The sequence below is a fragment of the Podarcis vaucheri genome (genome assembly GCF_965113315.1).
Source record: "Podarcis vaucheri genome assembly, chromosome: 7".
In the NCBI taxonomy this organism is placed as follows: Eukaryota; Metazoa; Chordata; class Lepidosauria; order Squamata; family Lacertidae; genus Podarcis; species Podarcis vaucheri.
This window is the reverse complement of record NC_138765.1, coordinates 48544625-48568493: the sequence shown is the minus strand read 5'-3', so window position 1 is coordinate 48568493 and position 23869 is coordinate 48544625. Positions and strand designations below refer to the sequence as shown.

The 23869-nt window shown below is 40.9% G+C and overlaps 1 protein-coding gene across 2 annotated transcripts in view; it reads left to right on the top strand.

Annotated features, from left to right (window-relative positions):
• Window positions 1-22713, top strand: part of CDH11 (cadherin 11) — a 105067-nt gene extending 82354 nt beyond the window's left edge. For both annotated transcript variants that reach the window (XM_082232300.1, XM_082232299.1), the window contains exons 7-13: window positions 2307-2494; window positions 4101-4354; window positions 6181-6317; window positions 10038-10159; window positions 11077-11194; window positions 20409-20660; window positions 21357-22713. In XM_082232300.1, the coding sequence (XP_082088426.1) occupies window positions 2307-2494; window positions 4101-4354; window positions 6181-6317; window positions 10038-10159; window positions 11077-11194; window positions 20409-20660; window positions 21357-21853 (1568 nt within the window). In that variant the 3' untranslated portion in view covers window positions 21854-22713. The remainder of the gene's footprint in view (window positions 1-2306; window positions 2495-4100; window positions 4355-6180; window positions 6318-10037; window positions 10160-11076; window positions 11195-20408; window positions 20661-21356) is intronic.
• Window positions 22714-23869: the final 1156 nt, after the last annotated feature.

Genomic DNA, 23869 nt, shown 5'->3' with positions numbered 1-23869 from the left:
ATTCTGCATGGTCTTACAGTGCTCGTGACTGAGATTAAGACATGCATAATTGGAAGGTAATTTTCTATAATTGGTTTACAGGTGAATGAGGTGTAGTTTACAGGCTCTTGTCAGGATTGTTGGAAATAAATTCTCGAAATGCAGTGTGCTGTAGTGGTTAGTGTACCAGATTAGAACCAGTGGGATGTTGGTTCAAATCCCCCCTCAGCTATGAAGCTTGGGAAAATCACTATCTCTCTCATTCTAATTTACCTCACAGGGTTGTTATGAGGACAGCAAGGACAAAGGTATATTGTTGGCTGTGTCAGCTGTGCTGACAGAACTTGTACTGAGGGGTAGGATAACAATTTACTTAACTAAACAAACAAACAAACAAACAATAAACCTTAATAAGAGCTAGCTTCTTAATCTTCATCTCAAATTGGAAAGCATACCTCATTGGACTTGAATATATTCATAAGGGCTAAGCAAAACTCAGGGAGGGGGGTTCTTTTCAAGAACATTAGAAATATAAATATAAAACAGAATCAGTAGTTTGAAAACATATATGCCTACTAAAATCAGATTACATGCCAAACTTGCATACTTAGCTAGGTTTTCTGGAAGAGAAAAGGTTTTAGCACATGCTGAAAATAATGAAGTGTAGTAGTCTGCCTACTGTAAATAATGCAGTGAGAGTATTTATTAATGGGCAGGGATTTAGGCGGTAAGCTCTTTGGCTCATCATTCTTGCCTTTGGAACTCAATAAAATGGCAAGCACATTGATGATTTTATATCCCAATTTTAAGAAAAATTAGCTCCAGACCTTACTGTTGCATTTTTAAGTCTGAAAATATGGTGGCAAAAAATAGCAAAGAAGGCAAGTGAAGTATAGCTCAAATGCACTGTGTTTTTTTCAAATGCAAATTAGCGCTGGTAGTAACACTGCAAATGGGTTCCATTTTAAATTCCTCTCTGGGCAGCTGACAATCTGTGCTAAGCCTTACCACGAGGGTCAAGCTGAAGTTATTTTTTGAAGGGAGGATAAAATAACACCTTCCAGTTGGTCTGCTAATCCACTGCACATAAATATAGCAACTGGTGAGCAGGTCACAGACAATGAAGTCATTATGTAAAGGTTGGGGAGGAAATAATTCCATCCTTGCTTGGTGAGCCTTGGGTATGAAGCCAACATGTCCACTGATTCTCTGTTGTTGAGTATTCACCTAAAATACACATGCCAGGCCTAAGGGAAACTCTCTAAACCTGTCAGGTGTAAAACACTGGTAAATCCCTTAACCCAATAATGTCTCACTTCCCCTACAATTTTCTCTTCCACTTCCTTATCTTTCTGTACTCAGTGCCCACCGCAAAAAATAGAGGGATCCTAAGGCCTCCCCCCACAAACATCCCTATTCAGTCCCTTCAACAAATGACCACCATAAGGAGAGAGGGAAGGAGGGAGGGTGCTGCAAATTCACAAGGAGCAAGACAATGTGGGAGGAGAAGGCTTATAAAGCCAATCTCCCCCCGTTTCCCTATTGGTCATCAGGCCTCATTTTAGAGAGAGCCAGGTGACGGCAAATACGCTCCCACCTTAGGTGCAGGAATGGGATTCACGAGTAAACCATCGTGTAGAAGCCAGACATTTCTAAGCACCCATCCCAACTCCTTGAGGTTTCGTAAGGCCAGAATGAAGTTTGGAGGTCAGATGGAATGTGTAGTTTGTGGGTAATGGGTACTCTAAATCACAATACCTTTGGGAAGCACCAAAGGTTTTTAATGTTGTTGTCATCATGCTCTGCCTGTTTGGGGCTGGTGTGGGTTATAATATTGTTGTTGCATTGCACTAGATTTGATCTGTTTTGACATGTCTACCAAGAAAGCCCTGAACGTCTGCCAAATAACTCCTATGCATTTGGGAGGATTATTGAATGTGTTATGGAGGGCACTTCCAGTTCACCATCAAACCATGTGATCTGAAACTGCATTCTTAAGTACACTCAACACTTTCATGTAGCTGTGCATTGCAGAGGAAAATGAGTAGTGGCAGGTAGACTGTCAGTAGGTCTATACAGAAGTGCCCAACATACAAAAGTTATTTCCAGATGCTGTGGGATTCTGATCACCCCGACCATAAGCCATGCTGGCTGTGGCATATGGTAGTCCATTGGAGGACAGCACATTGACTACTTCTGCTCTTTGAGATGTCTTGAGTTTTAGCACTTTCTGTGCTGCCTTTTGCACATATAGATTAAGCAAGTGAAAAGAATGCACGTAAAGAAACTAATAATGGCTCATTTATTAATAAATGCTATTTGCCTAGGTGTTTATCAGATGTCAATATCAGAAGCAGCCATCCCAGGGGAGGAAGCTGGAAGAGTGAAGGCCAAAGATCCAGATATTGGAGAAAATGGCTTAGTAACTTACAACATTATTGATGGAGACGGTATAGAGATGTTTGAAATTACAACCGATTATGAGACTCAGGAAGGGGTTGTGAAGCTTAAGAAGGTAAGCAATGCGATCCTTTCATTCCTGTTAATGGATAATATACTTCATTTTCTTCCCATGCCTTGCAGAAACTATAATAGCCATAGATTATTGCTCATGGTAAGAAAATCACAGCAAATGCAGTTTTGGATAATTTGTTTATGAAGCTATGATTAACTTCCAGCATCCCATTTTACTGTTATCTGCTAATGCCTGGAGCCAGAATGGAAGGAAAGAGATTATGAGAAGAAAGCATTGATGCATAGAAGCTTCTTAACATCTTTTTAAAGTGAAGAAAGTACATTCTTCTTTTACTGATCTTCCACTTGAGAAATCAACACCATTCGTTCTTCAAAGCCTATTGCGTATTAACTTGGAAATAAATGATAGGATTGCTTTGGTTATAATCAAGCATTCATTTTCAAGTTGGCAGTACGGTGTGAATTTTTGGATAATGTGAAAATTACAAGAGATTTCTTTTTGTGCCTGCTTTTCTGATGAAAACTTAATTTCTGCTGTCAATATTCCTTCCAAATGCATTCAGTGCTGAGAGAAAGAAAGGGGGAGATGGGAAGAAAGGAAGCCTAGGCTGAACGGCATTATATTCCCATCAAGAGATTCAACCAGCCTAAGCCACTTATCTGGTTTCTGCTTGCAATTCAAAAATGAATTCTTTTATTGTACAGCTGATGTCACTGCTGAAATCAATCTGAACATCTAATAATGCTAAATCCCAAATGAAAGTAGCTATGCTCAGTGTCATTAATGACAAACTTTTCACCAACACTGCAAACTGGTTTCCCAGTATACTTTACTTGGGCCGACTGCTTCTCAGGATGTCCTAAGAGGCCACCAACTTGCATGGCTTTAAAAGGGGATTGGACAAATTCATGGAGTATATGGCTATCAGTGGCTACAAGCAATGGTGACCATCTTATATTTTCACTGCCAGAGGCAGTATGCCTCTGAATAGCAGTTGCTGAGAATCACAGATGGGGAGCATGCTGTTGCTCTCAACATCTGCTTGTGGGCTTCTCGTGGCCATCAGGTTGGCCACTGTGAGAACAGATTTCCAAGCAGGATTAAACCTGGGCAGAAATAAGTGGATATCAGTACTAGCAATGAGGAGAAATTTGATGCAGTCTGTGTTTGCCGAAACAATACGCAAACCAAAACACAGTCATCCTTGGAGATTTGCACTTCTCCAAATTTTGCAATGCAGTTTTCCAAGCAAAACTTCTACAAAACTGCATATATTCATGAAAAAGCATTAAAATGAATTATATTAAGGAAAATTGTTGTCCTTAGGGAGAGCAAGCTAAAGAATGCTGGAAATGCTGGGGTGTTAATCTCTTGGTCAGCCCTGAGCCACCAGCCTCAACCTTGCTACCTTTTATATTAACTTTTAATGTTGATAGGTTATTTCAAATATCCATATTCAATATTATAATATCATGGGTCCTTGCTTCTTCATTCCTTTAAGCTCTGATTTGCAAATTCTGAAAAATTGTGCATGCATAGGAGTCTTTTTGTTTGTGACTCTGTGTACGCACGCACACACACACTTGACTTCTGTAAAAATTGCCATAGCACTGATTCTAATATGCCATGTTTCTGTCTTTTTCAGCATCTTGATTATGAAACCAAAAGGACCTACAGCTTGAAGGTAGAGGCAGCCAATATACACATTGACCCAAAGTTCATCAGCAATGGACCATTCAAGGATACTGTAACCGTGAAAATTAATGTGGAGGATGCTGATGAGCCACCAATATTTTTAGCACCATCTTATATTCTGGAAGTAGAAGAGAATTTGGGCCCTGGTGCTCCAGTTGGGAGGGTTCATGCCAAAGACCCTGATGCAAAAAACAGCCTTATAAGGTATGCTTGCAAAATGGGAAGGATGGTTTCAGTGATGCCCTTATGGAAATCCCCCAAATGGCAATTTAAAAACCTGTAAAGCCATGTTGTATATATTTCCATTGTCTTGTTTGAGTTAAGCCATCCTTCTCTCCTCTCTGCCTTCTCTGGTCTCCCCCCCCAAAAAAAAAATCAACAAGAATCTGGGCCAGAAAAGAAAACTCTGTGCCCCAATTTCATTAATTCTTGCAACTGGAAAGTAACCCCCTACCCAGGGGGTGCTTTGAAAAATAACTCGGGGATGTGGTGCTCAGTGCAGCCAAGATCTGGAATCTGATCATAATGGCATAACAAGCCAGGCAATTGCAGCCTTCGATAACATCACACTACATATATTGTACCAATGTTAACTATAAAGAGCACATCTGTTTTATGCTATAATAACAGTTTCAAAAGAGATGCCAGATTCCATAAAAGTTTTAGTTTTATTATGCTTTTTATATCCAACTTGTTCAGATGCCAACTGCAATGTCCAAGACTATGGAGTCAGAGTGCATACAGTTTCCCAAGACCTTAACACAGTTATCTTAGCTAATAAAGAGGCTGTATAGATAAATGTACAGTTAATGAACTAGCAATGTTTCAATAAACTGGCAAACCATGAAGCATAAAATAATGTAAATTAAGCTGACACTGGTTGTTTCCAAAATGACTTCATGGGAAATTTGAAAACATATGTGGGGAAAAATGGGTTGCATCCAAATAAGTCCTATTCAGAGCAGACCCATTGAAATTAATAAACTCAAGTTAGTCATGTTAATTAACTTAAATGGATCTATTTTAAGTAAAACTAGCATTGGATACCACCCAATATCTCCACCTTTGTGGAATATATTCACTTTTCACACAATATAGTTAAGCATGGAAACACACATTATTGGGGTTGGGGTTCTGCTGAAAATGGCACACCCCATTGTCCAGCTCTCACCCAAGTGCTAAAACACGAAATTACACCTCCATGAGGTCATGTCATCACATCATTGATTTCCTCAACTCCACTAGTGGTAAACAATGATGTGGAGCAGGTGACAAGAGAACCCAAAGCATTTGTCATGTCACGGGACTGAGTGTTGCTAAACAGCATGTGGGGTTTGTAGAGAACACAACAAGCAAATGGATGGAAGAGGCATTTGGTGCTTCCAGTCCAATAGTTCTGCTAATCTTATTTGGGTGTTCTAAATCACATGATCATCGTCATATGAAATGGGGGAACAGGGGCACTGTTCATATCATCGTGTTGTCCACATACTGGGTGAAGGTTTGAAGAGAGGAATCTGCTTTATTCATGTAGGTTCCCACTGTAATGTGGCACCCTGGTTGCACAGATTCCAAATAATATGGGGTGGCTATGTACATAGAGGAGGGTCCATTATTCAGGCATTCCCTCAACCTATGGAAATGGTAGCAAAGGAGCCAGAATGTGTTTCAGTGGTAGATGTGGAGCCAACAGTTGCATCCCTGAAGTAACATGCCTCCTGCTTCACACAACTGTAATCACATGATTCAGAATGCACCAATAGGCCACCTGTATCTCTGGCAATGCATAGCTCCACACTTGTAAGTGTTTCTTTCTGCTAAAGAACTGATATGAAAAATGGTGCTCATGTAGGTATTAGAAAAGGAAATCCATTTTGATGCTGGTGATTTAGTTAATTATTTTTTTATCTTGCTCAGCAGAGTGCCTCCAAACAATCCCCCCCCCCCCAAAATAATATGTGGTACACTGTCTAGGAGACACTAAATGAATTGAATAATTCTCTAATTACTTCATTTGCACCCCCTTTTAGTTATATAATTGATCGTCACACTGACCTCGACAGATATTTCAGTATCAGCGCAGAAGATGGTTCAATTACAACCACAAAGAAACTGGATAGGGAAGAAATGGCCTGGCATAATATCTCAGTGTTTGCATATGAACTCCGTAAGTATTCATCAAACAGTTATATATACTTTTTGTATAAATTATATTAAAATGCCACAGTCTCCATTTTGAGCAAAATTTAAGGTACATTTCAGGTAAATTTTGAGCCAATTTATTGGAAGACTTTTCTAAGAAAAGTTCTGAGATTCCCTCCCCCCCAACTCCTGCAGAGTTCTTTCTTGATACTATTCACCATTTTGTAGTGTGTGCATGTTGGTCATCTTAGGTCTGTGCATTGTGGAGGATGCAAAATTGTAGCCAGTCTACCAGAGCAAAAAGAAACAGAGGTGCCAGCTTTTCAAGAGGATTGGAATGTGATGCGACATTGTGCAACATCCTGATGTTGCATGTGTGACGTTGTGCAATGTCCTCTGAATATTGAGGGGGGCAGCCCCCTAAAAATATATATTTGGGGGGCTGAAACTGCTTCAGCCATAGGAGTTGGTGCCTATGGCAAGAAATGAACTTTGAGGATCGTTCTTAATGGGGGAGAAAGAAAATGTACTAACGGGGAGCCTTAACCCACAAGAAAATGCTGGATAATTTACCCTTAGAGAAATTCAGTGAAATGTTATCCAGTTTCTTTGTCCATGATTGCCCAGGCAGGTGCATTATGTGACCCATGAGAGCCAGACTGTACAACCAAATCAGGCCAAACCTTTATTGACAGCATCAGGCAGGGCAAGGGTTGGCATGGCATTGGGTTCTAGGATCAGTTCATTATTCCACAAGCTCATGTTGATAGAATGGATCCACTGGGTTTGGATCGCTCCAAACTGGTATGATGGGAGTCAGCTAGTGTTGAACCTTGCCGTGGTGCAAGCCAGGCAAGTAAGGTCTCACTGGGGGACCAGGGTGCAGATTCCAACCAGGCAGATACCGAACCTCCACTTGGATTTGTCATAGTCAATCCTCCCCTCAGGCACCTTATGGGGGGACTCCTGTACTATGTTGATCCTGACCAATGCCATTTCCGTCCTCATACAAACAAAGGGAAGTGGTAATTTCACTAAGGTGAAGTAAACCCTGACCAAGTGCCAATACAGTGGTACCTCTGGTTACGAACACTTCTGGTTATACACGCTTCGGGTTACGAGCTCCGCTAACCTGGAAGTAGCTGCTCCTGGTTGTGAACTTTGTCCTGGGATGCAAGTGAAAATTGTGCCGAAGGCGTGCGCGCAGCAGTAGACCCCATTAGTGAAAGCGCACCTCAGGATAAGAACGGTTTCAGCTTAAGAACGTACCTCTGGAATGAATTAAGTTCGTAACCAGAGGTACCACTGTAGTAGATTGAGAGAAAAAAAATCCTTTCCGGCCCTGTCAACCAGCGACCCAAAATTGCTCAGTGAAGGCTCTAACCCGAGGGTGGGCGGGTGGGAAGCTATCAAAGTAAAATGGCTCTGAGCTCCAGGGGAAGCAGCCTTATACAGGCTTCCCCTCCACTCTGCAGCAAGGACTCATGGGGCAGCTTTTTCCCATGAGCCCATCACATAGAGAAGATACTGGACAAAACCTTGGGCCTGTCAGCATCGCCCTTGAGCCAGTGCCACCAACAGGACTCATCCACTTCAGCCCTGACTGGGCTAGGCGAGCTGGGTAGCACTTCCAGAGACCACCTTCTGCACAGGAACAGGTCAAAGTGCTGTGGACTCACAGCTTAGAGTTGTGAGCACCGGATTCACTTCCACAAGAAGACAGTCGTCGCATAGCAGAGTCTAGCAGAGTATATAAACAACTCGGAGAGCAGCTCTGTAGAATATCTTCTTTATTCTATCTACAACTATTATACAACTATATACAGAGCTAAATAGGTCTAAGCATAAATGAATGCTGAACCGCACTGAGTGTCTGCAGCTGCTCTTAGCAGCAACCTTATCTAAACACACAATCTCTCTCTAACACTCTCTCTCTCCGACACACTGACTGACTGAGTCTTTGATGTGGTGCTGGCGCAGAATAAGTAGAGAGCAGAACACGCCTCCTCCTCTCTGGAGAATCAGCAGACTCCTCAGGAGATACTTGGATATGGGAGGGGTGAAATCTCCTCAGGGCCAGAGTGCTTATTGGGCATGGAACAGGGGATAAATTTGAGATTAAGAGGCCATTTGCATATAGCTCTAATTAGAACCCAGTTGACCTGTATTTTGGGATGCGGGTGGCACTGTGGTCTAAACCACAGAGCCTAGGGCTTCGAATCCCCACAACGGAGTGAGCTCCCATTGCTTGGTCTCTGCTCCTGCCAACCTAGAAGTTCGAAAGCATGTCAAAGTGCAAGTAGATAAATAGGTACCACTCCAGTGGGAAGGTAAACGGCATTTCCGTGCGCTGCTCTGGTTCGCCAGAAGCGGCTTAGTCATGCTGACCACATGACCTGAAAGCTGTACGCCGGCTCCCTCGGCCAATAAAGCGAGATGAGCACCGCAGCCCCAGAGTCGTCCGTGACTGGACCTAATGGTCAGGGGTCTTTACCTTTACCTGACCTGTATTTATTCTGCTCCAATACAGTCTCACATGAACAGAAAAGCTGTTTTATGTATAAAGGTAAAGGTACCCCTGCCCGAACGGGCCAGTCTTGACAGACTGTGGGGTTTGTGCGCCCATCTCACATTTATTGGCCGGGGGCCAGCGCTGTCCGGGGACACTTCCGGGTCACGTGGCCAGCGTGACATCGCTGCTCTGGCGAGCCAGAGCCGCACACGGAACGCCGTTTACCTTCCCGCTGGTAAGCGGTACCTATTTATCTACTTGCACCCGGGGGTGCTTTCGAACTGCTAGGTGGGCAGGCGCTGGGACCGAACAGCGGGAGCGCACCCCGCCGCGGGGATTCGAACCGCCGACCTTTCGATCGGCAAGCCCTAGGCGTTGAGGCTTTAGCCCACAGCGCCACCCGCGTTATGTATACAAACATCAAAAAAGAAAAGCTTCCTAATGTATGGAGGGGTGGGTGGGCAAACTTTTGTTTCTCCCGAGAATCATTAATCTATTGATGTTTCCTGAAGGGCAGAAGTGGTCAGTGAGAAGGGAACAGCACTGTGCACCTGACCTCCCAGCAATGGAGTCACTGCTGCATACTAGGAGAGGGGCATGTCAGTGAGGAGCTCAGCACTGTGTGGGCTGATATGCCCACAAAGCACTGATCACCCACCAGTTTGCTCCCATCCTAGTAACTGGCAGCAACTTTGGTGGTAGGAGGCCCAGTGCACAGCCCCATCCCTCCTCACCAACAGTTCCTGCTAATGGGACATTCTGAACTTGTGAGAATTGGGTGACCTCCACATCCTGACTAACAACCTGAATTAATGCATTCCTTGATTCCCAGGTAGAATTATTGTTATATTTGTTTTTATCTGCTCTTTGAAGTTGGTTAGGTTGCAGCAGAAAACTCATCAAATATGCTTTGTGGCTCTGCAGGGAATTGAATGTCCAGGCTAACACTATGGCTATTTCACCAGTGCCCAGATATATAGACATAGAGAGAGAGACTCCTGAGAAATTATGCTTTTATGTTCGTCTACATAAACATATGCCTTAAGAAAACTTATTAGTCTTAAAGGAGCCAAAGGGCTTTTTGGTTTTGGGGAAAGGCAGGAAAAGAGATTTACTACTCTACTCCTGATATCAGTGGTCAAGGATAGGATTTGTGTGGGTGGGGCAGCTAACTTTGTTTCTTGTGTTTTTACCCCATGTTGTGACTTTTTTCCTTCTAAATAACTGCTGTAGATAATCGGCACCAGGAAGCCAAAGTTCCAGTAGCGATCAAGGTCCTTGATGTAAATGACAATGCTCCAAAATTTGCGTCTTCCTATGAAACAGTTGTTTGTGAGAAACCACAGACCAGTGAGGTAACCTCTGCCACACAAACCTCTCATTTGTGGGTGGGAGAGATTAAATGAGGATGTTCATTTTTCTTAAGTGCAGAGTCGCAAAGAAAATTCAGTTTAACATAGGTTTGGCTTCTGGGGGGTTAATATTCTGTTCTCCAAGACATAGGGCATCTCTAATGTATTCTAATACCAGACTTGAAGCTCATAAATTATCCCTTTTGGAAAGAACTTGTTGCCAAGTTTCTTAGAAGAGCCAATATTGCCTATCTGAGGGCTTTTTTTTAGAGGTTAATATTTCAGGTTAAGTTTTATTCATATTTTTCAAGGAAATTAAAATTATAGCACGCACATCCCTCCTTTTAGAATATAGAGAGCTGTTTTATACCAGATCGCAGCTCGTTCTAGCTCAGTATTGTCTACATTGACTGGCAATGGCTCTCCAGGTTTCACAAAAAGTTTTTCCCCAGCTCTATCTGGAGATGCCAAAGATTGGACATGGGACCTTCTGCATGCAAAGCAGATGTTCTACCACTGAGTTGTAGCCTTTTCCCCTTTAAAAGGGTCTAGGCCAGATTCGTGGAGGGAAAGTCTATCAATGGCTACAAGCAATGATGGCTGCATTTTGCATCCAGGTTCAGAGGCTGAATGCCACTGAACAACCAATTTCTGGGAAGCAACAGTGCAAGAAGGAAGTTGCCCATGCACCTTGCTTGTGGGCCTCTTTGTGAAATTGGTTGCTAGACAGGAAAGGACTTTGGTCTGATCCAGCAGGGCTCTGCTTACATTCTTATGATGTAAGATGTGCTGGGCAATAGTTATGAGATTGCACCCTAAAGGAAGCTGCACAATTTTCACTCAAGAGCCAATTTGGTGGGATGGGAAGAGGAATGACTTTTTAGATGCATTGCATGCTCACAAGAGCCTTTCTTTTACAGCCATTAATAACAATTACTGCAGAGGACAAGGATGATGCAGCTAATGGGCCAAGATTTATCTTTGGGTTGCCACCTGATATGATCCAGAAGCCTAATTTTACTCTCCGAGATAACCGAGGTTTGTGAAGACAGGAGCAAACTAATTATTCTTATCATGCCATACTGTAACACTTTAGTTATCCATGCCCGCCTATCTGGGGCTGAGACTTGTTGCAAAGGATGGGCAGTGGGGTGAAATGTGAAAACAATGTTCAGAGGCATTCTTTTAGTGCATCACCACCAGCATTTATCCTAATAAATACATGTAATATAGAATCTATAAGATTAATGCCTTGGGGTTGCAAGTGCTGTAGCGATTTCAGGAACATCTGCTAGCACATCATCTCTGAGCTGGTAACAGTGGCGGAGGAAGGCGGTGTGGGCCGCTCCGGGTGTTATCACTGAGGGGGGTGACAAAATAACACACACTAAAAAGAATTTTTTTAAAAATGGGCTCATGAAACTTTTTAGTTCAGTCAACAAATGTAACAAAACATGGCTAGCACTGGTTGTCACACAGCAGGGGCCAGCACTTACCGTGGGGGCCTGCAGCGTGCCTGAGCCACATGTCTCCTACCCTGAGGGGGAGGCAGTGGAGAGGCTGCATGCAGCATGCCCCGCCCCCATGGGCAACTCGTCTTGCCCCCAGCTGCATGATGCACGGGCCACACCCAGCACCTGAGCGGCTAGCTATGCCGCTGGCTGGTAACACAAATAAAATGGTCACATGGCAGCCTTCTGATTTGCTGGGGCCTATCAGATTGTAGGAGAATGGTCTGTTGCTTCCAATAGGAGGGAGGATTAATTTTAAAAGAAAAAAAAATGATAAAGGGCGGAAGAACTATGGTACTTACCTCCTAAAGAGGCAATGATGAAAAGAGGATTGGATAAATTCATGGCAGATAAGGCTTTCAATGGCTGCCAGCTATGGTGGCTGTGTTCTACCTTCACTGTCAGAAGCAGTGTGCTTCTGAATACTAGTTAGGTATCACAGGTGGGGAGAGTGCTGTTGGGCTCAGGTTTTGTTAAGGGTTACCCAAAGGCACCTGGTTAGTCCCTGTGTGAACAGAATGCCGGACTTGAGCCTTTGGCCTGATACAACAGGGCTCTTCTTTTATGTTCTTATGCAATTCTTTCCACTACTGTTACTGTTATTATCACTGGTGTGGTGGAATATTCTGGGAATCTAGCACCAGCTGGAAGTTTCATTTTCCTTATCCTAATTGCTGCACATGGGTGGCAATGGTTTTTTTTACCAGGTTTTTTTGGGAAGGAGATTTAAGCTTCCTCATGTGTTGCGGGGTCAACCACAGTCACCCCTCCCCATGCACACAGCTGTACTTTTTATATTTTAAAAATTGCATGGTCACAAGGTCATGGGCGCATATTCCTGCACAGCAGGGGTTGAGACAAGATGATTCACGGGGTCCCTTCCAACCCTATGATTCTAGATCCTGAGTCATTTATAGAAAAAAATCCCTGCAATTCGTTTCTCCTGTAATGTTAGGGGGAATAGAGGGAAGGACTAACTATGTTAAAGCAGTTAAAGAGGAAGAGAAAAGCATAAACACTAATTTAGAGCTGTGCTTCTGGATTTTGTCAAAAATAGGAAAACCTTACCACCAAGTTACAGCACTGGTCCCTTATAACCCAAAATTACATATTTATTTAATTATTAAAATACCCCCCCATATTTTTAAAAAACTGCTTCAAACCCTGAAACCATCAAAGCAGTGTAAATAAAAATCTATAAAGCAAATCTGTTCCTACAGTGTACAATTACACTGTATCACATCAGGGTACACAGAATCTCAGGAACCACTGACACCAATCCTGCTTCCCGAGGCAGCTAGTGGAAATACAAGGGAAAGGGACTGAACATGGGGCCACAAGAATGCCAAATATGTTGCTAAGCTATGACTTCTCTCAAGGCAGGCTGGTGGGACCTATAATAGGCAGAGAGTCTAGGAGGTCCCCATCTTCTTTTGACTTTTATTTTCTTGATCTCTTACAACTCACTCCCCATAAACATCCTAAAGCTATTACACACACACACACACACACACACACACACACACACAAAACATCAGCATCCTAAGGGCCCAATTCCTATACTGTACAGAAGGAACCTCCTGATGAGATGGTATCTTCACAAGCCCCTTCCCCCTTCAGAGTGCAGTGATCTTTTGAGTGAATAAGGGGAAAGACCATATTCAACTACCTTCAACTATGTAGTTATGAACTCTTGTACCTTGGTCCAAGTTTTTCATTTAGCGTTGCCTTTGGGATGTTTAATGGCAAGTATCCCATTAGAAGTTATAGATTTTAAAAACTGGCTTCCATCCAAATAATCACTTAATGTCTGGGTTGTTTATGGGAGGCGTGGACCATTAGTTGGGTCATGTATTAACTGAACTACAGCTAACCTGTGTCAAGCTGCTATTCATTCTCTGGACTGGCACCACTGGTTTTCTTTTTTTCATTGTTTTCAATCAAAACAAGCAGTGAATTGAATAACATTCCTAACACAGATACTTGATAATCTGTTCAACTGAGTAGCTTTAGCAGACAGCACTCTGGCAGTTTGGTTTTTTTATATATTAAAAAAAACTCCTCAACAATTTAAGTCAATTGAATTTATCTGGATTGGGGAGGCGGTATGAGCTTTTCATTTACTTTACAAATTCTCCAGCTAAATGATAAATTCTTTAATATATTCATGTCATTTTCATGAGTGTGTGTGCGGGAGGGGGGGACCCACAGTGTAGTTAATTTAATTCTTTGTATGTGCGTGATTTTTAAAAGGTTAAGCTAGAGAGTCAAAGTGAATAGCAGGAATTCTAAAGGCTTCTAGCGAGTAACCTTTTTTCCCTGGTGACAGAATGTCTTGCGATTTGCAAGTCAAATAACTTAAAATTTCTCCTCCTCCCCTCCCGCCATTTGTAAATCAGAGTAATCTTTGTATCATGCCTCCACACTCTTAAGGAATTCACTACTTTAAAAGAAAAATGGCTTTATTAACTGCAAAACCAGTTAATGAAAACTCCTATGTTTAGGCCCCTGCCAGAACTTTTAAAGTGAATACCATCCTATAATGATCATTTAATAGAGTTTCTACTCGTTTCCCAAAAGTAATTACATATTGAAATAATAAAAAAGTCACATTTTACATCCTGTTAATAGTCAGTGGCGTTACCTGCTTTCTCAAGCCCAGCTTGGTTCTATAGAAAGCATGGGATAATGGCTAATTTCATGCTGTGATAAAGCACGACACTGCTTTCATTCAGGGTGTTTACTCACATTGCATCATATTAATAGACAACCATCTTCTTACTTCATACTCTCTCTATACATCTGGTATCATTTTTAATTCCATGACAGTTTGGGACAGAATGTACCAGTATTGCAGGAAGATCAGAGGCACAGCATTAAAAGTCAGTTGAAACGGATTCTTCATACAAAAATGAACTCCCTTCTACTGTGGCGGAAATTTCCCCTTTGGGGTTCAAGTATGCAGACTCATACCCAATTCCCAATCAGTCAGACTTTATTCAATAATGTACTACAGGGGAGAGTCTGCAAGGACTTTCCATTAGGGCACACACTTTTTGGCTTTTTCATCCTCTTCCCAGCCACCTTCTGCCATCCCCTTTCCTCACCATCTCTCATCCAGACACAATCCGTGTACACACGTTGTTGTTGTTGTACATGCAGATCCCTTCTTGTGCTCTTAGGTTTTTCCTTAACTGGTTCTTACCAGTTTTATGGTCAGGCCATATTCTTGTGTACATGACACTGGCCTCACTGATAATGGGTAGCAGAAATTCCACTGCAGTAGCAGTGCCCCTTTAGCCTTTAATGGTCAGCATGCCTACATGAGAAAAAACATGTGCTTTTAGCCCTGTGTCTTAAATGTGTGTCCAGGAATGCTGCAAGAAGGAACAAATAATAATAATATCATCTTGCATGGGTCTCTGCCATGCAGCAGAAGTGTTTTGCAGCTTTTCAGGAATCTAATGTGTACATAACCATCTTCAGCCATCAAACCCTTCAGGAGTGGACATACATCATTCCAAGCTGGGCTGGGGGGGATGCTTATCAATAGGCAAGAATGACAAAAGCCACGGTGGCTATATTCTGCCTGCACTGTAAGAGGCAGAGTGCCTCTGAACACCAGTTTGTGGGAGTTGCAGAAGAGGAAGGAACTGTTGCACTTGAATTCTGCTTGTTGGATTCTCATGGACATCTGAATGGACACTAAGGGAACAGGATCCTGGATTAGATGGACATACTCTTATGAGCAAAATGCTCTCTTTCTCCCCCCCCCCTCTCTCTCTCTCTGTGTGTGTGTGTGTGTGTGTGTGTGAGAGAGAGAGAGAGAGAGAGAGAGAGAGAGAGAGAGAGAGAGATCAGGTATTCTTTGACCTAAAGGTATCTGGTGTAAACTGCTGAAACATTAGTCTTGCCTGGGTAGCAAGTCCTAGCAGCTATGTAGAGTTGCTGTTCTGTTACAAACAACAAAAAAAACAAACAAATAATGTCAAGGTTCTCCTGGAGCAGTGACTACTCTATCCAGACACAAACCCACAATATATTATATAAAGAGTTATTAAATGATTTCCAAGCATTATTGATTTTTTATATAAAAAACAAAGAGTATTATATGATGCTGTTTCATACACAGACCAAGCATGTGAATTCCTTTGGAAGGCTTTTAAAGATGGTTAGAGAACTGTACCATAATGAATTGTCTATGGTTTTTTGCTTTTATCAATGTGGCCTAATTTGTTTAGTGGCAAAATTCATAGAAACGTAGAATGGGAGGAGTCCTTGTTTGCTTCTAGTTGCAATGGTGAAAACCCAGAGCTAGAGCATCACTAATGCATTGGATCCCCAATTCAGCCTCTACTTGAAGACTTCCATCAAGGAAAAGCCAATCACCTGTCCAGGTCGTTGCTTTATTGGTCTTACCAGCAAGAAGTTCATCCCAAAGTTTGGCTCTTATAAGCTCATTATATATAGTCCTACCTTCTTCCATTACCTGGCATGAAGGCAATTATTCACACAAAAGCTAGAAAAGAAGAGAAGAGAAAACAAATGGAAAAGAATGAATAAGTATGAATTGCACCATGTTAATTGAACAACTTTAGCGTGGAGTTCAGCTACGCTATGGAAATGCTTTCTGAAGATGATGATGGCTTTGCTCTTATGAAGCCACTACTGCATCATTCCTAGCCTACAACTAGACATTTCAGAAGTGTTAACAGATAATTGCATCCAACCACATCCAGATGTCCATCTAACCACTGTAAGAATCCTGACATACGTGAACAACAATGACCACTTCTGCAACACGGATTGATATTTGTGAAGTGGACCCTAGATGTGAATGTGCTAAAGCTGCCAGCCCCAAGCTGTGGACTTCCATGCATGCCCAGGCCACCACACTCTTATCTTACTGAGCTCGGCAAAGCTTTCTTTTTGATGCATTTTGTTGTTGCTGTTGGAGTACAGTCAATGATATTTGGTCTGCTGTACAGCAGGTGGTAAAATTCAATAATCTATACCAAACTTCCTTTGACTTGCTTAAAATGAAAAAGAAAGGGCATTTCAATGAATAAACAAACTCACAGACTTTTTCCTAAGGTGTCTAGAGAAGCATCAAAGAGGAGGAAATAAGTCTTTCTGGAAATACCATAAACATATAAAAGAACTGCAACCAATCTGTGAAGAAGGATCGGATCAGGAGATAGCAGCCACCTGCTGGTGCTTTTGAAAGAAAAACAACATTAATGGAGTTTGAAGTTGTTTGGAATGGATCCCCCCCCCCACGCGCTCTTCTCCTACAGTACATTCAGAGTAGATATTAAAGGAGTGGCAACTTCATGATTCTAGGGGATGCAAGAATTAAGATTATTATAGACCTTGGAGTAATACATGTACTTGCTGACTGGAGTTGGAGCCCTACAACAACTGGACGGCTGCAGGTTACTTATGCTTGATCTAACACCTCTGTGTGTGTGGATCACATGCCTTTTGCAGTACACAACCATGAAATTAAGAATTGCTATTTCCCCCCTGTGTACGCATATAAGGATTTCATGGCCTTTGAAAAGGGAAAAACGGAAATCACACTATTAGCAGCCCTCTTTTAAAGAAGGAATCCACATATATTTATCCTGGTACTGATAAACTTACCACATCTGATTACAATCACATGTCTAGGGTGGAAAAAAAATTACAGTAATATTTGGCTTGGACCCACCTCTTTTAAATAGTAAATAAAGTCTGGGGAAATGATAGCATTACGAATTAGCTTCTTTGTTGAGCCAAATTTAGTTCCAGGACTGGCTTTATTGGAATTATGCCCAGTGACATTATGTCTGAATAAATGCCATTTCTTTCAAGTGCTTGAATACTATGATGTCTGCCAAAGGCAATAAACTGAAAATATAAAGAGGGAAAATATTTATTTTGACAGCTAAATTTAGGTAGGTATTTAGCTCCATTTAGCCATAACACATGAGTCATTTTCATTTTGACTACTATGACTTAAAGGACAACACCATAGCTTAAATTCAGGGTATAGTTCTGCAGCCTGCCATGCAGTCTGAAGGGTTCCATTTATTCAGTGGGATATGCATGAAATGGTGATTTAAATTTAAGTGCTTTGATGCATACCCTCCAATGAAAATAGGGACACCCCATTCCATAATGATAATTTTGCTATTTATACCCCACATATCTTACTGGGTTGCCCCAGCCTCTCTGGGTGGCTTCCAACATAGATAAAAACACAATAAAGCATTAAACATTAAAAAACTTCCCTATACAGGATTGCCTTAAGATGGCAAACATGGCAAATGACCGGGATGATGGGAGTTGTAGTTCAGCAACATTTGGAAGGCCAAAGATTCCCCACACCTATTTTGTTTCTCAGCAAAAACAAAGATTGTATTAGGAAGAGGTGGAGATTCTATTCCACAGAAAGCCCCAATTAAATCCCTGGCATCTCCAGTTAAAGAAATCAGGTATGTGATGGAAAAGATCCCCTGCCTGAGACCCTTCCAATAAAGGTACGAGAACAATAGAGGGTAGGTGATAAATAATCTGATGTGGTAGAGAGTACCTAGTAATGTATGTTTTGAAATGAGGTACATTTCCTAAATGACATGCAAACTATAGATACAAATGTGGGGTGAGCCAATGGACATGGGAGGGGGATCACATACAGAATACAATGGTACCTCGGGTTACAGACGCTTCAGGTTACAGACTCCGCCAACCCAGAAATAGTACCTTGGGTTAAGAACTTTGCTTCAGGATGAGAACAGAAATCACGTGGCAGCGGCACGACAGCAGCGGGAGGCCCCATTAGCTAAAGTGGTACCTCAGGTTAAGAACAGTTTCAGGTTAAGAACAGACCTCCAGAACAAATTAAGTTCTTAACCCAAGGTACCACTGTAGTCTACTAAAATGTACTTTTTGTGAGTCTGCCTTTAAAGATGAACCAGAAGCTTCAGCAGGTATAGGCCCTGCTGGATCAGACCAAAAGCCTGTCTAGTCCAGCATCTAATTTCTCAGAGTTGCTAAGGTCAAATCAAGTCAAGTCAAGTCAAGTCGAGTTGCTTCCCTCTGGGAAGCCCACAAACAGGACAAAGCTCACTCCTACCTCCATGACTGGTATATGGAGACATACTGCCTCTGATCCTGGGGGTAGCCATCATGCCCATCATTTGTAAATCTCTTGTAAAGCCATCTAGTGGCCACCATTAAATATTGTGGTTTTTTTTTAAAAAAAAGCTCAGAGTTTAGATGCTCACATGGTAAAAGGGTGATCAAATGAGAAGGAGGTGTCCCTGCACAGTTTAAAGTAAAGATTTTAACTTGTAGAACCATGAAGAGTTTGTGATCTAGTTACTTGAAGGATTGCCTGACTCTGCCCAGGGTTTAAGATCAGCCACTGATGCCTTGGTCACAGGGCTTTTTCAGTGGTGACCCCATATCTATGGAACATATGTTAAAGATTATTTTGCCCGTGTTCCTTTGGTCAAATTAGGAGCTGGATATTTAAACTGGTATTATTGTCCATTTAAATTGTAACATTTTCTCCCCCATCAGGATTAGAAATAGTTTCATTCTGCTTATTTGGGATTGTTGTATATGACTTTTATTTGTTTGTTTTGTTTCTGTTTGTTTCTAAATATACCGATTTAAGAGATTTTTATTCTGCTGATTGGAAGATGCCCTGAGTAAAGTTTTGTTTTTAAAAGCAGCATATAAACGATTCAAATAAATATGCCTCTTCTCTGATCTATGTGCATTTTTTTGAGGGTTGAACATAGCCTACTTGCATGCAGCTGTAGACAGATAGGACTTGCTCCACATCTTTGCAAATCCAACCTTTTCAGGTTTTTAAATTGCACAGAGTGTGAACATGTGTAGGGCAGGGATGAGCCTCCAAGTATTATACTACTCCCCACCTTAACTATGTATGAAAGGACTTACAAAGGAGGGACGTGTATTTTCTGCTTGAAAATGACTGGCTGAAGCTTCCTAACATTGGACATGTGCTTTTTGACTAGGGATGGGGCAGAAAGTTGATTCAGAGGCAAATGTAACTAATTTGCACTGTCTCAAACAATGTGAAAACTGAACCACCCTTCAAAATCCCTGCTTCTCTCTTTTTTCACTACAGTTCTCATTCCAAGTAATGTGCACAAAAATGCACATATTTGTGAATATAACATTCATAAATGCCTTGTATTATGGAAAATTGCTTTACAAAAAATGTGTGTACTAGAAAAAATGCATTTCAAAATGTGCAAAGTAAGATAAATTCACAAATGGATGTGGAAATGTGGAGACCGGGATTCAAAATTAGAATTAAATAGAAATTGAAAGGAACCAAAATTGACAGATTTACCTATCCATGTTCTTGGTATGCATCTCTTTCATACCCCTGCCATTTAGGGATGCATGTCTCACATTTTACAAGCTCTGTGCAGTAATCAATACCCATAAATGGGTGTGTCCATAATATTATGAGCAAAGTTATGTGTTTTATTTTCTTCACCCACTTTCTTTTTTTTTTCGCCACTGCATTTTATTCTCAAATAACTGAAATGATGAGAGCACAACAATATGCAGAAGACATAATGTTAAAATGCTGTCATGCCATTAGGACCGAAGTTCTGTGTTTATTTTGGACAAAAGGGCAAATGCAAATTCTTTTTACAAAGGGGTTGGTGCTGGAAGAAGCCTTATAATGATCATTATCTTATTTACAACAGATAACACAGCAAGCGTTTATGCGAAACGCACAAGCTTCAACCGGCAGACGAAGGATTTGTATTCTCTGCCCATCGTGATAAGTGATGGTGGGAACCCGCCACAGAGCAGTACCAACATACTCACAATCCGGGTGTGTGGTTGTGATGGAAATGGACAATTAACCTCTTGCAACCCAGAAGCCTACGTCCTCAATGCCGGACTTAGCACTGGAGCTTTAATTGCCATCCTTGCTTGTATTGTCATTTTGTTAGGTAAGGAAATCTTAACATTTATTTTCCTCTCCCTTTTCTTGCTTCTCCTCCTTCTCCCTTCTCCATCGAAATACGGTGTGTGATCCTACAAAAATATGTTGAACTCAGTATACACCAAACTGAGCACAGCACAGCACAGCAGCCACATCTTGGTGAATCCTGATTTTTTTGTAGTGCCAAGCAGGCACCATGTGCCTTTAGTGTCTAGAGTTTCAAGATTTCCCAGCATAATCTCAGGAGTTCCACCATCCCCTTGACGGAGAGGGCTCATATAGGCACCAGATCAGAGTGTCAGTGCCTGGTGTGTTTCAAATCCAGAAAGGAGCTCAGATTGTGTTCCAGACATCCAGCAGGCATATGGGAAATTAACCTGTTAAAATACAAATTCACCCTGCAGTGAGCTCTGCACATCTCTGTTCAAAATGGATTAGATCCAAAAGTTTTGTTCTATTCACAGAAAGGCTTTTCATGCATAGAAGAATTTTGTGAATGGAAGGACAAAAGAAGGCCTTCCATAAGCAGAACTCACTTTCTTAGAACAGAAGCTCATTATGTGAATGGAATGGAATCTTTGGATTCAACCCAGTATTTCTGCCTGTTATTCTAAGATTTGCCCAGTGCACAGGAAGATTGTTTCTTTCACTTGCTTTTTAGTAATAATAATAATAATAATAACCTTCTCATTTCCTCCATCAGTGATTGTAGTGTTATTTGTAACACTTAAACGTCAGAAGAAAGAGCCTCTTATTGTTTTTGAAGAAGAAGATGTTCGAGAGAATATCATTACTTATGATGATGAAGGTGGCGGGGAAGAAGACACTGAAGCTTTTGACATTGCTACTTTGCAAAACCCCGACGGCATCAATGGATTTATTCCTCGCAAAGACATAAAGCCGGAGTACCAGTACATGCCACGGCCAGGGCTTCGGCCTGCTCCAAACAGTGTTGATGTTGATGACTTTATCAACACAAGAATACAAGAAGCAGACAATGACCCAACAGCTCCTCCCTATGACTCTATCCAGATCTATGGCTATGAAGGAAGAGGCTCAGTGGCTGGTTCACTTAGCTCGTTGGAGTCAGCAACGACAGATTCCGATTTGGACTATGACTATCTACAAAATTGGGGACCTCGTTTTAAGAAACTAGCAGACTTATATGGCTCCAAAGACACTTTTGAAGACGATTCTTAACAATAAAGTTAAAATTTGGCCTTAAGAACTGTGTCTAATGTTCTGAGAAAAAGAAATCAGAAGAAATGTAAGCAGGTATTTTTTTAAAATAAAACAAGAAAAGGTTCATATAAAGCATTTTTGGTTTGGTGGGGTTCAGGAGAGTCCTTAAATTAAAAACGGATGTTAAGAAAAAGTGGTAAATACTGTGAAGAACCTTTTCATGCAAAAGGCAAACATAGGAGTTGGTTATCAACTTCACTAGAAGGGGGACAAAAATAACCACTTGTGAAACACAAAATATTTAAGTGAAGGGAAACTCTTTTAAAAAAATAAAAATAAAAAAATCATCCTACAATCGGGCAATCTTTGTATGTATGATGAACAACTAAGTCTTTTATGTCAAAGAAGCTTCCACAAATTAGAAAGGATAACAGTTCTGAGCTGTAATTTCGCCTTAAACTATGGACACTCCGTATGTAGTGCATTTTTAAACTTGAAATATATAATATTCAGCCAGCTTAAACACATATGATGTATGTACAGGACAATGTACAATTATAATGTCTCTTGAGCATCCGACTTGTTTCTGCTGACTCTTGTAAATCTTTTTGCTTATACTTTCATCTTAATCTAATACGTGCCAGATATAAAACTCTGTCTTGTTGCAGTGAGAGGCGCCCTATTTCTATGTCATTTTTAAATGTATCTATTTGTACAATTTTAAAGTTCTTATTTTTAGTATACATACAAATATCAGTATTCTGACATGTAAGAAATGTTACATCACACTTATATTTTATGAACATTGTACTGTTGCTTTAATATGCGCTTCAATATATGAAGCAGACTTTGAAATAAAAAAAATGATTCTTTTTTTACTTCTGGTTTTGTTTATTAAAAATTTAAAGGGAAAGTGTTGTTTCTAATGCCCATTTACATATGTATATCTCCCCTCACTACCCATTTGACCTTTTAATAGCCCTATTTATTATGCGTTTGTAGTTCAAGTTGTCTTGTTAAGTGATTATTTAAAATCAATTACAAGTTGTTTTTTAGCGAAATACTGGCAAGCTGGCAGCTGCTCCAAGAATGCAGTAGCACCTTAAATGCAAAATGAGTCAGCTCTGGATTCAGTTCAGTTTTCCTAAGTATTTTTGCCCTGTTATATGCATTTATCTTTCCTCTTGACAGTCTCACAAATGACTTTATAAATGTGCAGGCATGCACTGTACTTATAATTTACTCAGTGCTTTTTAAGCTGACTATCCATTTTAGCCTTCTGTGGACTGCAAGAGACTTAAATCTCAGCCTGACCCAATTTGGGGATGCATGCCCACTAACAATTTTCTACCCAACTTATACCTAAGAAATATATTAATTAGTGCTTTGATATTTTAGTAGTTGTTTATTTTAGTTCGTCGGGCAGGTATTGCTGCTTCAACGTTTAGAATATAAAACAATGAAAAATAAATACATAGCTTTTTTTATTTAATATTTTCAATGTATTGATTTAATCAATTTTTAAAAGGGACTATAGATTAGTTCTGGATTAGTTTAGACAACAGACCAGATTATGTTCATCTATTTGTTTAACATCTGGAAACAAATGTAAGCAAGCTAGATTTTAGATAGCTGGTAGGGGAAGGTCAGAGGTCTGAAAATGTAATATAGAAAACAACCATATCATCAGCAAAGCCCATTTTTAATGTCCCAGAGGAGATTGGACAGGGGGATAAGTGTTGCTTCTGTCTTCAACTGGCTGTGAAGAGTGCCAATATTGGCGAGAGCTGCATTGCTTATGGTACTTTTTGTTTTAACTTAAAGATGTTGATTTAAATTTAATCACTTCAGTATAGTTGTCTTTTGCCATTAAAGGTCTAAGATTAGTAGATGCCCCACTAGTAGGCTTGAGTGTAAGGAAAAAATGTAACTACTATAATCATGTCCTATTTCAATACTGCATTTTAACAGAATGCACATTCTATATACTTTCACACTCTTTAGTTCAGAGTTCTTTGATTATTGTTATTATTA